This window comes from Condylura cristata, unplaced genomic scaffold (genome assembly GCF_000260355.1).
Source record: "Condylura cristata isolate star-nosed mole 26May11 unplaced genomic scaffold, ConCri1.0 scaffold00009, whole genome shotgun sequence".
Lineage (NCBI taxonomy): Eukaryota > Metazoa > Chordata > Mammalia > Eulipotyphla > Talpidae > Condylura > Condylura cristata.
In genome coordinates, this window is record NW_004567110.1 from 28,204,204 (window position 1) to 28,217,778 (window position 13,575).

The 13,575-nt window shown below is 36.4% G+C and overlaps 1 protein-coding gene across 8 annotated transcripts in view; it reads right to left on the minus strand.

Annotated features, from left to right (window-relative positions):
* Window positions 1-323: 323 nt before the first annotated feature.
* Window positions 324-13,575, minus strand: part of MTDH (metadherin) — a 55,600-nt gene continuing 42,348 nt past the window's right edge. For 7 of the 8 annotated variants that reach the window (XM_012723024.1, XM_012723023.1, XM_012723021.1 and 4 more), the window contains 4 exons: window positions 10,547-10,654; window positions 7,874-8,020; window positions 5,336-5,492; window positions 324-4,732 (listed from right to left, as the gene is read on the minus strand). In XM_012723024.1, the coding sequence (XP_012578478.1) occupies window positions 4,662-4,732; window positions 5,336-5,492; window positions 7,874-8,020; window positions 10,547-10,654 (483 nt within the window). In that variant the 3' untranslated portion in view covers window positions 324-4,661. The remainder of the gene's footprint in view (window positions 4,733-5,335; window positions 5,493-7,873; window positions 8,021-10,546; window positions 10,655-13,575) is intronic. The other variant, XM_012723019.1, reaches the window with a different exon arrangement.

Genomic DNA, 13,575 nt, shown 5'->3' on the forward strand with positions numbered 1-13,575 from the left:
GGGGACAGCACACACACAACTATCATGCCTCTGTGTATTTATCACAATTTCCCAGCAGACGTCAGTGGGAAGGCCCGAGGAAAAAGCTGCAGTGTGGCTGCAATGATGCAGTCCCAAGATAAGGCTAGGTATCACCTGGGGCCCTCAGCCAGTTCTGGCACCAAAAAGGACCCTCACCAAGGTGGCACATTTGAGACGAGCAATTTTCACCCATGTTCTCCCCCATCCCAACCTGTTACCAAACAATAACAAGAACAATGAAAGTCAGGTTCACCCCGAGTAGATCCTCCTGCTGGTCAGGTTCTATTTCTTAAGCAGAATGGTGGTTTCAGAGGTGTTCATTTTATTATGCTTTAATTTATGTACATGTTACATATATTCATTTTGAATGTCGTGATACAATAAAGGAAAGCACACATATACAAATAAGAATGCCATTATCATGGGATGACCTTGAATTTGTTTGTATTTCTCTTCCTATTAGCCAACTTATAAACCTCAATTATATAACTATTATTAGTTAGCAAACATCTTATAATGCACTTTATAGACTGTCTCGATGCTAGGATTTGAAATCATTGTCCTGTTAAAGTATTTGAAAACAGGAGTAATGCCTTTAAAAATTTTTTTTAACGATTACTCTATACAACAGGGTAATTCTACTAAAATTTATCATTGAGATTCCAGTATAAGGGGGAATGTTTCCTTTAGCCCATCTCTAGAATTTAAAGCAATAACAGTGTGGCCAAAATTTTTTTCCAGAATCTATATCACATGTAAATTGGAGAATCTATAAATTGGAACATTATCTACTACTCCGAGTAGCATTCAAGTGATTTCAAAATTTCTGGTCACCTAGAAAAGCTAAAATCTGACCTGAGAAACAATGCTTGGGTACTGTTCATACAGTGTATGTCAACCCTGTGACATCTGTGCCCAATAACCAATTTGCCACTGCTTCCTCAGGATTAAATCCTGAAATGTTAATTTGGCCCATGAAAGCCTACAGTAAAGACTGTTACTTCCCATCCCTTCCTTGTGGTTAGTAGGATCAAGAGATTTGAGTTTGGGTAGTAAGCCTAAGTGGTGTGAATAACTTGTATTATTCTTAAAGGATGGGGAATAATCCTTTAAATCAGCATTTCCCAGAAATGCTGATACAAAGTTTTTAGATGGAGCACACTTCTGCAACAACCACAGTGTGTGAAAGCCACAGGCTGAGAAAGGGGAGGAACAATGTAGAAGGAATGTGGACCCTTGACTCTACAGCAAGTGGAACAGTAACCTTAGACTCCCTTTCCAGGCCTTTCCATGCAAGAGAAATAAACTGCCTTGTCAAAGTCACTGGGGACACAGCTCAACTAATATATACAAACGCAGTAGTGCCAAACTTGAATCTAATTTTCTTAACCTACAAAGTTGACACAAATCGTAATATTGCACTTGGTGGCAGTTATTTCTGCTGCTAAGATGTCTCCCACAGAGAACACTGTGTGTCACCAACAGGGATACTCAAAGAATGCTTAAGTCCAAATAACTGATCTCCTAATGCTAATGCCCACAAGTGGACCTGATGATTCAGAAAAACACCAAGAACATGAAGAACTGCCTTAGACTACCCTAGGATGCACAATGACTGGGAAGTCCCTTCCCACAAGAGAACTTATAAAGAGCAATTTAACAAAACAAAGATTTTTTTTTTATTTACATACTCAATGCATTTTACAAATAACATATTTGCATTCCCTAAGTCTTTTGGAAAGTAATTCCAGTTTGTGCAATGAGTTTACAGGTAAGTCTTAAGACATCTATTAGACATCTTAAACCTAAATTCTAAATTTCAAAAGATAGGTCACACTATAATAGAGGACTGCTTTTAATTAAGAAAAACTAAACTCTGTAGTTAAATATTGCTCTTAAATATCTTTAACCCAAGTACAAACCGAATTAGTCTATGAAATAATACTGTTAGATTTGGATGAGTCATTTTCACCCTCCCCAATAAAATGCATGCACAAAGTAAACATAGTAAATTACATTAATGACATTTTAACTCAATGCCTTTTCTTGGACTCTCTCAACTATTTATTGTTTTGCTAAATCCAGGATAGAGATAGGTAGAATTCCAGTCTGGGAAATTCTAAACCACTACTCTTTGCTCCAGAAGTCGGAGGATTTTCATTAAATAAATGGAGACAGGTCGGTTTTAAGAGTTTTGAATGGTTTCTCTAGGTGGCCTTGTTGGCTAATCAGAACAAGATTTTCCTCCAGGCCTGGTGAAGGCTGAAGGATCAAATATCTCCCTATATTGAGCAGAATCTACTTCAAACTTCCCAAGAATCACTAATTTGATTTCAGTGCACTTTGAACTGATGATGGAAAGAAATGTTTATCTGCTCAGATGCCAGAAACTGCTTTAAGGGGACATAAAGGTCTTCTGGAACAGGTAAAGAACAATGAATGCACTGATTTTATCACTCATAGCTGCCATCTCTTAAAACCTATGTCCTAGCTCTTGAGCCAGAGAGTAGGGACTAAGATATCTCCATGCTGGATCCACCCCAATTAAGCAATACTCTTCTCCATCTTCATACTACATTTCTACTTGACAGATGGTGTCTAACACCTGCCAGAGGTGGATCAAAGGGAGTTTACTAAGTTGGAGATAATAAAGCCCAACATCTGATATGGTCAACGCAATTCTAAAATAAAGAATTGGTGAGGTAGTGTTGAGAGAGTTCAATTATTTTTTGGGCACAGGCCTTTTGGCACATTCTAAAGTTACAGACTCCCTATCCAATTCTCCTTTATGATACCCTTACAAAGTGCTGGCAACTTAGGCTGCTTGGGTCTATTTAGGGTCAATTGGGTCTATTTTAGGTCTATTTATTACATAAAGCTAACAAAAAAATCATTTGAAGAAATCTGTTCCTGGCACTTCAGCTAATTTACCCCAATATTGAAGCAAATCAAAACAATGCTACCCATTTGCTGAATTTATTTAAACAAGTCAATTTAGAAATATCATAGAATTAAACGAAACTTCTGACATGTAAACATACTGCCATGTTCCTGAAACAGATGTTAACACCTGATAAAAGTTAATAATCGTCTATTAGGAAAGCTGTCCACTAATAAGGCCAGTCTTCAGCAAAACTAAAACCATTTTGTTCCTTTAGCTTTCCTAGTCTCACAATGCAATACTATCAACCCACAATCAATGATAATAAAGACAACATTGAATGGATAGATCAGTACCATTGGTTACAGCTGTTAAACAGTTTCATTCTTGGCGCCACATAAAAACAATTAAGCCAATCACATCAAATAAATCATGGCTTTATCTTTTTTCACAATTCACTAAGTGATGTTAATTATGGTCCATGTCAAACACGTTTGGTAAAGGCTATTTACAGTGTACATGGCTGAGCATGCACTATTTATAGTTACAAAGATACCTGCCAGTTTATTACAATAGAATTACACAGTGCCTGAAAATGGTGGAACATCTCACACATCATTTAAATCAATACAGTTTCAAGCAGGAAACGTTCCTTATTTGACCACAATTGCAATAATTACATGAAAATTCTTATAAAAACACGAATCCCCTTCAAGAAATTGATGCATATTCTACGCACTACAGGTTAAGGCAGTAAAAAAATGTATTCCTGATAACTGGAGGTCTTGACAATGTCAATTAAAGCTGTCTGACTCTAGTTTTTCACTCTCTGTCATGTACTCAAAGTTCTGTCTGTATAACCTAGTTTGTGAAAAATTTCATTTTTAAAGTCAAAAAGTATTAGTAAAACGAAGAATAGTTGACACTGGAAAAAAGTAATCCCCAGGGAAAAATGTAAGTTAGATTTTGCCTGAAAGTTTTCAAATCATAAACAAGAGCATTATTTCTAAGTCTGAACCTTAAAAGTATAAAAACAAATCATAGTTTACCTTTCTCTTAATTTAAAATATACTGCACTTTGAACAATTAAAATTAATGTAACACTAGCAAAAATAATTTCATAAGCCATACAAGTGTCAACTGCCATTTTCAATGTTTTAATTAAGAACTTTTTAAAAATTGTAAACGAAATCAGGACAGTTTAGCGCAACAAATGATAAATGACTTCTTATTTGCACTTGTGATTCCTTTAATACAAATTGCTACCAACAAATGTGTAAAAGATATGGCAGATTATGCATTTGATCAAAGCACTTTGATTTTGATTTAAGCATAAAACAGATTCAAATGGTATAAGTTCAGTGCACAAGATCCAAGAAATTGCCTCCAAATTTGGAGGCAACTCTCTAGAGAATCATATCCTTTATTCCATAGCTGCAGATGAGATAGGGCACAATCTGTTGTAAACAGGGTACTGTTGTAAAACCAGAACAATATTCTTAAATTAAGATTATTCTTGCTAAATTGAAAAGACTTTCCCAAGTGTCTTCCAGCACTGTAGTATATTCTGCTGACCTCTTAATTTCATAAATTAACTTTCCTTTGATTCCATTTTTACGGTGGTTGTGTTCACAGTTTTGTTTTAAAAATTGGTTTAAATTTATATAAAACTCTGTACATGTTCACAAATTATTGCATAAACTGCATAATCTTCAAGACAGTGTTTGCAAACACATGTCCAATTTTGGGGGGAAAAATTTCACGTTTCCCGTCTGGCTTTTTTCTTCTTTTTTATCTGTTTGGGAGATTCCCAGCTAGTATCAGACTTGGCTAAAAGGGAGAGGAAAAAAAAAGAGAGAGAGAGATAGAGAAACACATTACGATGTGAGTAAATACTGCTATGTCTAAAAAATCTAGCAGAAGAGCAGTAGCAATAAAAACATTCCACTAATGAGTTCACAAATTTTATGTTTAAAATTTCAAGTACAGCTACATGTTTTTAGGTTATTCTAAGACTTCCTCTTTTTCCTTTCGATCCCAGTATCACTTGGTTTTAAAAACTGGGCTTTTTCACCACTTTTGACCTAAAAAACAATTATCATTTGGTATCACTCAGTCGAAGGGGTGGAGAAGGACACAGAAAACTTCGTAGTCTCTTCACAGAAAGGGAGACCTGATGGGTCAGGGCTGGAGCTAAGTTCTCCTCTCAATGTGTCCTTGACTTCTCCCTCACATGGAGTTATTTCAGTTTCTTGGTCTTCATACAATTGAGGTGCAGAAAGTGCTAAGGAGCCTAGTCACTGCAAAGCAGGGAAAGGCTGCTCTATTCACTCCATTAGATGGAACTCTAAGACCAGAAGTCTAATGATGTTAGACATCACACACAAACAACACAGAGACCGCATGAAAGAAACAAAGACGACGTTCACTTACTCTGTGAAGGAGGCACACTATTTTGCTTAGTATTTGACTTGGATTTTTCTGTTTCTTGTAGTATCGGTGGCACTTGGGAAGAGCTCTTGTCAGAATCACTTTTTGATAAAATAACAGATGGCTCGGTAGAAATAGCAGGTGGAAGAGTCTTGATAGGCTATTTTGGGGAAAAAAAATCTTAGATTTCTATATGAAATTTCAAATAAAACTAAATAGTACAGTGGTACCAAGACAGTGTTTAGCAGCCAAAATAATACTAAGGTGGTTTCCAAATAGTGTCAGCAGCACAAGTCATGCCTGCCCTCTAGTGACAAAACCAAATAAATCTTCCTCTATAATATCCACAAATACAAGTTGAGAAAAATGGGTGAAAATATAAGATGTTTACTGAATCTCAAACAGAAATGAATTATTCCCTTTTCTTACTAATTTTGTATCTTTATTGCAAAACCAGCATGATTATATATCTGGTAGGGAGTCAAAGTTTCTACCCACTTCCCATCAACTCTTAGCTCCTCAAACGTTTTCATGTGAAGTATAAAAAGAAAAGATCTCATTTCTAAACTATCGGTAGGTGATACCCACTTGTCTACTTGGGATATGGACATCTCAAACAGCAGCAGCAATAGCTTCGTTTCCTACTCAAGGGAAAATACAGCCTCAGACAAAAGCTGACTGTGGCTATAAGTATTGCCAATTATAGCAAATAGTGACCTGAGGTCCAAATCTCCAGGAATTTATCTAGTCTGATAGAGAAAATACAGTGCTTAAGGTCTTGTTTCTTCCTCTCCAACCTGGGAGCAGAGAGGAGGTAAGCTGATTTGCCTCACAGAGGCCTAACTGTTGATGAATGGTCATGGCCAGGTAATGATAGACACTCCACTATTTGGAGTATCTTGAAGCTGTAGATGATCAGCAAATCATTTCACCCAAAGGTGAAAAGCTTTATCTGTAACCATTACTCTGAGCAGAGAAAAGCAAGGGTAAGTAATGTTTCTCTTGCTCCTTGTTCTTCCAGGGCACTCTGGGTTCCAGATTACACAACTGAAAAGGGAACAAGGTGAAAGCTATGTGCACCCAGGTAACTCACTTGGACTCCTTGCTATAAGTTGCAGGCACCTAAAGCAGTGTTTAATGCTGTTAAGTTCAGCTTCCCTAACATATTGTATTTATTTCAGACTCAAAAGACTACTTTTAATCTCCTCCTCTGGTTTCTCACTCTATGTTAAATCACAAAGGGGCTCAAATATTCTTTACATGATGACTTCTAAAAATGACCTATGGGAGCCTCCCTGGTGGCAGAAGGGTTAGTCTCAGAACTGTTACTATCAGAGCCTGAGCTGATACCTAACCAGGGAGCTAACCCACTTAGGGTGCAGCAGACTTCTCCTGTTTTACCCACTGCTCCCCTTAGCACTGTAGTTCAGTCGATCTGCCTGTTCTGGTCCCCGCTCTGTCTCTGGTGAATCTTCTCATCCCCTGTGGTTCATGACCCTTTGCAGTGCTATTATTAAACCTAAAACATGTAATGAGTTTTTATTCTTTTATCTCAAAATATTGTTAGGGAATTCAAAGCAACAAATCTGAATAGGAAGTGTGAATTTAGATTCTGTTTTAGAACCTCCCTGGTGGCACAGGGGTTAAAGTCTCAGTCTATCAAGAGATTGCCAGCCACTGTGGTATGAATTCAACACTGGCCAGGGAGGAGACCCACGTGGCGCGGCAGACCTCTCCAGTCCTGTCTGCTGCTCTGCTTAGTGGTATATTTCAGAATATCCACTTGTTCTGCTCCCCACTGTCTCTAGTGAATTCTCTCACTACCCCCACACCTCTGGTCTACAACCCAGTTCTTGTATGCATAAATAATAAAAATAAACCTTAAGAATTCTGTTTTGAATTCTTATGACTTATACAGTCTTTGATTCAGTGATAGAGAATTTCCTGTCTGTTATTGCTTTGTTAAACATGGCATCTTCACAAAGACAGAAATGTTTCTTTGATTTGTTCTCTGTTGTATCCCCATAACGTCAAGTAGTGTGCGGTATATAATACATTCTCAATACATTGTTTTTGTATGAGTATGTAAGTAAAACATGGAACTCTAGTAAAACTTAAGCTATTTCAGAAGCCAGAAAGAAAAAGAAAAATGTCGATGGTTTCATTCATAGCAGAAGCATAAAGGACCAGGGGGAAAAATAAATAGTAATAGCGAGCACTGTATACCAGAGACATTTTATGGCAGTGGAGTGGGGAATGGGATAAAAAATGGGGGTTAGGGGAAAATGCACTATGCACTGGAATATGGTGATGGCACTTGGTGAACTGGTGGTGGTGGGAAGTCCTCAGGGATTACAACTGATATAGGAAAAGGCACAACATAATGTAAAAATAAACTATTAAAAAAAAACCCAAAAACTTAAGCTATTTCAATATGACATAATTTGCCTAATTAGAGATCAGATTTTTAAAGAGCCACGGTTTTTGTTTTCAGTTGAGACCTTCTGTAACATGATATTCCCTGACAAACTGAAAATTTACCTGGCTATTTTTGACAAGTGCTTCAGCTGGATCACTAGTGCTTGTGGTCTTCAAAGAAAAAGCCTTTTCCTGTTTTGGACGGACTTTAGAGGTATTCACTGGAAGCTCTTCTTTAATCTCTTTTTCTAATTCTTCTGTGTCTTCAGTCTATTAGATGATATTAATTCATTTTTACTAATGAAAATTTATTTGGTTTGTTATATTAGCACCAAGCAGCTATTTTAAGAGGTTAATTTTATTTTAGAAACTATCCAAGTAACTTAAAATGGCATCTAAGGCACTTATTTAGAGTTGTAATAAATAGGTAGGTCTAAAACATTTATCATCCCTACCACCTTAGGGATTTAAATCAGCTGTGAATTAAGAAATGATAGTTAATTTTCAAAATGGAAACTATTCAACTTATTAAATCAACTCAAATGGAATAAGCAAGTATTTTTCCTTTTAAGTAATTATACAGTGAATTAGTTGATACTTGAACTAAGACTAGAAATAGCACCACATGTAATGACATTTTCAAGGAATGGAGTACTTATATACTAGTGCATTTTCTAGACAAATTAAGCTTACAAGTAGAAAAGACAGAGGAATTTTAATTTTGGTCATGCCACAGTCCAGCTGTAAAATCTTGAGACAAATCATTTCGTTTCTGTGAACCTTAATTTTCTCAACTATAAAATAAAATTTGCCTTGATAGTCCCCCTTAAGGTCCTATCTAAACTTTAATATTTCTATTTCTAGGCCTTCAGACTTTTAAAAAATTTCATCAAAATAAATTTAAAGCAGGTGGCGCAGCAGGCTAAAGCACAGCATTAAGAAGCTAAAGCCACATCAGCATGAGTTTGACCCCCGCCTTGGAGGTGACCCACATGGTGTGGCAGATCTCTCTTGACCCGCCCGCTGTTCCCCTCAGCAGTGTACTTCATCAGTCTGCCTGTTCTGCTCCCCACTGTCTCTGGTGAATTCTCTCACTGCCCCTGCACCTTTGACTTATCCCAGTTCTGTATGCATAAATAAATAAATCTTTAAAAAAAAAAAATTTCAAGCATATTACATGTGCTTTAAGTATGAACTATCATACACTAAAAAGTGCATTACTGTGAACTGCATTCTTCTTTAGCGATCACAAACACAAAAATGGCTGTTGTTTTTAACAAATGCCAAGATTATCTTCAAAGTATCCTTCCAATAATATTTATAAAACTTGTTCAAATGAGTTTAGGAAGTAATTCAAAGTTTTGTTGTGGACTTAATAGGCACAACTAATTTTGGAAGTACTGCGTAAGATTTGTAATCTGTACAATGTTAATGAGAAGACATCAATTTATTTTCATTTTAAGTTGAACATTGATAGTAAAGAACTTCACCAACCACACACCGTAACTAAAAACTAACTTTAGTGATGTGTGGTATCATACATTTGAAGAGGCTTGTATAAAAGCACTTCTAAAATTTATACAATGTTATCAACCAATGTTAACCTCAACAAAACAAAACACTTAACAAATTCTAGGAAAACAAATTCTAAAACTAGCAATTTATTGACAGAATACCATGTGCTATATTCTTACAAAAACTCATGAGTAATCTCATTTAATTCTCAAAGCAATTTACATAGCTGAGTAACTTGTGCAAAGTAAATAATCAAAACAAAAAACTGGCAAATGACAGAATTGAAATTTGAATCTAGATCTGACTCTAAAGTATGTATACTCATTCACTATATTTGAAAAAAAATTTTTTTTCAAAGTATCAGAGTACCAGGAACTTTCACATTTTAATGACCTGGTGGCACAATGGGTCAAAGTACAGCACTGTGATGCTAGCCACAGCCGCTTCAGTGTCAGTTCAATCCCTGGGCAGGGAGGTGACCCACACGGCACAGCAGACCTCTCCTGTATTGCCAGCTGCTCCCCTCAGCAGTGTACTGTAGTCAGTCTGCCTGTTCTGCTCCCCACTCTGTCTCTGGTGAATCCTTTCACCCCCACAACTCTGGCCTGTGACCAAGTTCTTGTGTATAAATGGATAAATCTTAAAAAAAAAAAAAACAAAAAAACAAAAAAAAGCTCATGGGAGAACTAATACTAATACTAATAATGGAACATTATTTATGAAGGGCTGTTTCATAACGCTTTTCCTAAAAATAAGTCATGCAGTTATAACTTAGTATATTTGAAATTAATCTTTGTTTTTACTTGATATAGTAATCTAAAACATTTTCACAGATAGGAAAGATTAAAGAAACAAAAGAACATATAGGACTAAAAGAAATGGAGTTTGTTAGAGGCCAAAATAGCAGGAAAAGATAGTAAGTGGAATAGCTGGCAAATTAAGAGTTCAACGAGTGACTCGACATGTTATATACATGGTTTTCCTAACTGTGCTAAATTTGTTATGTCAAGTGAATTTTTGTATGAGCAAAATAGTGCTTCTCCTTTTCCATTTCACCATTATATAAACAAAAATGCATCTGCCTAATTTGGAATTTTTTATTTTGGAGTTTATACCGTTGATATGATTTTTTAAAGAGCAATAACGCTTTCATTGGGATATATAAAAATCTTAAAAATGGACTTTTCAAATGCTTTCTTTTCTCTCTTCACATTAGCATCTGCAGGTTTTTTCACTTTAGCAATATATACTCAATAAATGTTTGTTATTTTGATACTCTACCTGTGCAGGAGAATTATCTTCACCTTGCTTCTTCTTTTTCTTTTTCTTCTTCTTAGATTTCCCAGTTGGAAGAGCTCCCTCTGCCTTTTCTTTATCATCATCTGAAACCTAATATTAAGAGCAACAGTATTAAAGTGAACAAACTGGTTAAATTTTCAATATTCAGAAAATTACGAAATAATTTCATTCAATGCATCCAGAATTATCTATCTCCTGAATTCTAAATAATTAGTAATAAGTCATCACACTGATTCAAAACTACATACTTGAAAATTAATGGACAGGCAATTTCTATTTTAGAGTAAAAAGGAACCAAATTATTAATGACACACACAACAATCTGGATAAATTTCTAAGATTATGATGAGTGGGAAAAAGATGTACCAAAATGTCACATACTATATATAATTTTATTCATAGAACATTCTTGAAATGACAAAATTATAGCTGGGAAATAGATTACAGGTTGCCAAGTGCACAAATGAGGCAGAGATAAAAGAAAAATATGGCTATAAAAAAGGGCACCATGAAGAATACTTGTAGTGACAGAAATAAACAAATGCACATAATTATCTCAAAATAAACAGCTTAATTAAAAATGTGAATTTGAGAAGCACTGTCACTGAAATATTCAGCATGATGAAAATATGCAGTGACTTGAGATTGATAAATTAGTATTCATAATAATGTTTCTTCATACAAATACCATATAGTTGAATTTCCTATAGAAAAGTGCTATTTGCTTGTTCCTACTCTTTCCTTATAGGAAGAGATCATGTGAAATTGCTACTTCTCTGCTCAGCACCATAGTCATTAGAATGAGACTAGGCACCTCGTGGACCACCAGTTTATAGAAATTATAGGCAGAGAGAAAAACAAAGATCCATCAAAGCCTGCACAAACTTTGCTAAGATTTTCAGTCCAAGTTGGCTGCCAGTTAAAGAGAAACTTCCACAGATATTTTCACCATAGCTTTGTAATGATTAAAATACTCTATGAATATACAGATGTAGTCTATGAAGGCTATTCAGGTCACAAGTTTGCTTCTTAGTCCATTATAATCTAACCATTAGAGCAATGCTGAAAATAGCCCCATAGCAATCTGAATTCAAATAAATGTTTTAACAATTTTAGATACTTTAATGTAAAAGACATTTCCAACTAACTTAAAATTTCTTTACATCCCAGCCCTCCCTGGTGGCACAGTGGGATAAAGCACAGCACTAAGGCCCTCCCTGGTGGCACAGCGGGTTAAAGCACTGCACTAAGAAGCTTAAGCCACTTCCGCATGAGTTTGATCCCCACCTGCCCTGGAGGTGACCACATGGCGTGGCAGACCTCTCCTGACTCGCCCGCTGCTCCCCTCAGCAGTGTACTTCGTTGATCTGCCTGTTCTGCTCTTCACTCTGTCTCTGGTGAGTCCTCTCACCCTCTGCATCTCTGGCCTGTACCCCAGTTCTGTATGAATAAGTAAATAAATCTTTAAAAAAAAAGCACAGCACTAAGAAGCTTAAGCCACTTCAGCATGAGTTCGATCCCCGCCCCAGAGGTGACCCACATGGCATGGCAGACCTCTCATGTTCCCCTCAGCAGTGTACTTCATTGATCTGCCTGTTCTGCTTCTCTCTCTGTCTCTGGTGAAGCCTCTCACCGCCCCTGCACCTCTCACCTGTACCCCAGTTCTGTATGCATAAATAAATAAATCTTAAAAAATTTTTTTCTTTACATCCCATCACCCACACCACCTGGCACTAAGTCTTTATGGGTAACCATTACCATAAACTTCTTTTTGTGTCCAGTTTATACACTTTTTCTATAAATTTCTGTTACTCCACATACATATTTACATATATGGGATATTGTATTTTTCTACAATTTGCTTATCATTCAGCATGTTTTTTGAAATCCTGTTGACACTGATATTAATGGAGGTCTTTACTGATTTTTTAATATCTAACATGTCCCTGTACAAACATATTTTGTTTTCATTCCCCAACTGATGGGCCTTTCAATGGTACTTATTTTTGCTCAGAATAGTAAAAGCTGGTCTCTAAATACATTCAGAAAAAGAACTGCTATCTGCCATCTTTATTCCATCCAGTGGCTCTGTTTAATCCTGATGACGAGACACAGGGAAGTCCCACAGAAAAGACCTGATTATACATGTACTATTCAACCAATATTAGGATTAATTCCTTTGTGATATAGTATTGTATCAGGAAGCTCTTTTAAAAACAGGCTTTTTAAGATGTGGTACATATACACTATGGAATATTACTCAGTAACCAAAAAAAAAATAAACACATATGTTTTGCAGCAACATGGATGGAGCTGGAGAAGATCATGCTTAGTGAAATAAGCCAAAAAGAAAAGGCAAAATACTGGATGGTTTCACTCATAGCAGGAGTGTAACAGCCCAGGTGAGAAAATAATAATAATGATGAACAGTTACATACCAAAGACATTTTGTGGGGGTAGAGTGGGGAATGGGATCAAAAACAGTGGGGGGAGGGAAATGCACTGGACTATGGTGATGGCACATGGGTGATTTGGTAATGGAAAGCCCACAGGGATTACAACTGAGTTGAAAAAATGCACAAAATGATGTAAAAATAAACTATTATTAAAAAAACAAAAAACAAAAAACAGCTTTTTCGAGCAGTTTTAGGTTCACAAGAAAACTAAACAGAAAGTCTAGCAGTCCCACCTGCTCCCTATCACATGCACAACCTCCCATTAGCAACATCCCTAACTAGAGTGGTGGTTCTGTTACAATTGCTCAAGCTATACTGACACATCATTATCATGCAAAGTAGGCAATTTACACTGGCATTTACTCTTGGTGTTGTACATTCTATGGGTCAGGATGTGTAAATGACATATAGCCACCATTGTAATGTTACACAAACTGAAAATCTTCTGTGGTCTGCACATTCAGCCCTCTCTCACATTTCCTGACTCCTGGCCAGTGTAGGAAGTCTTTGTTGGTCCAATCCACAACAAACCTTTCCCCTTTGACTTTTAGCTGA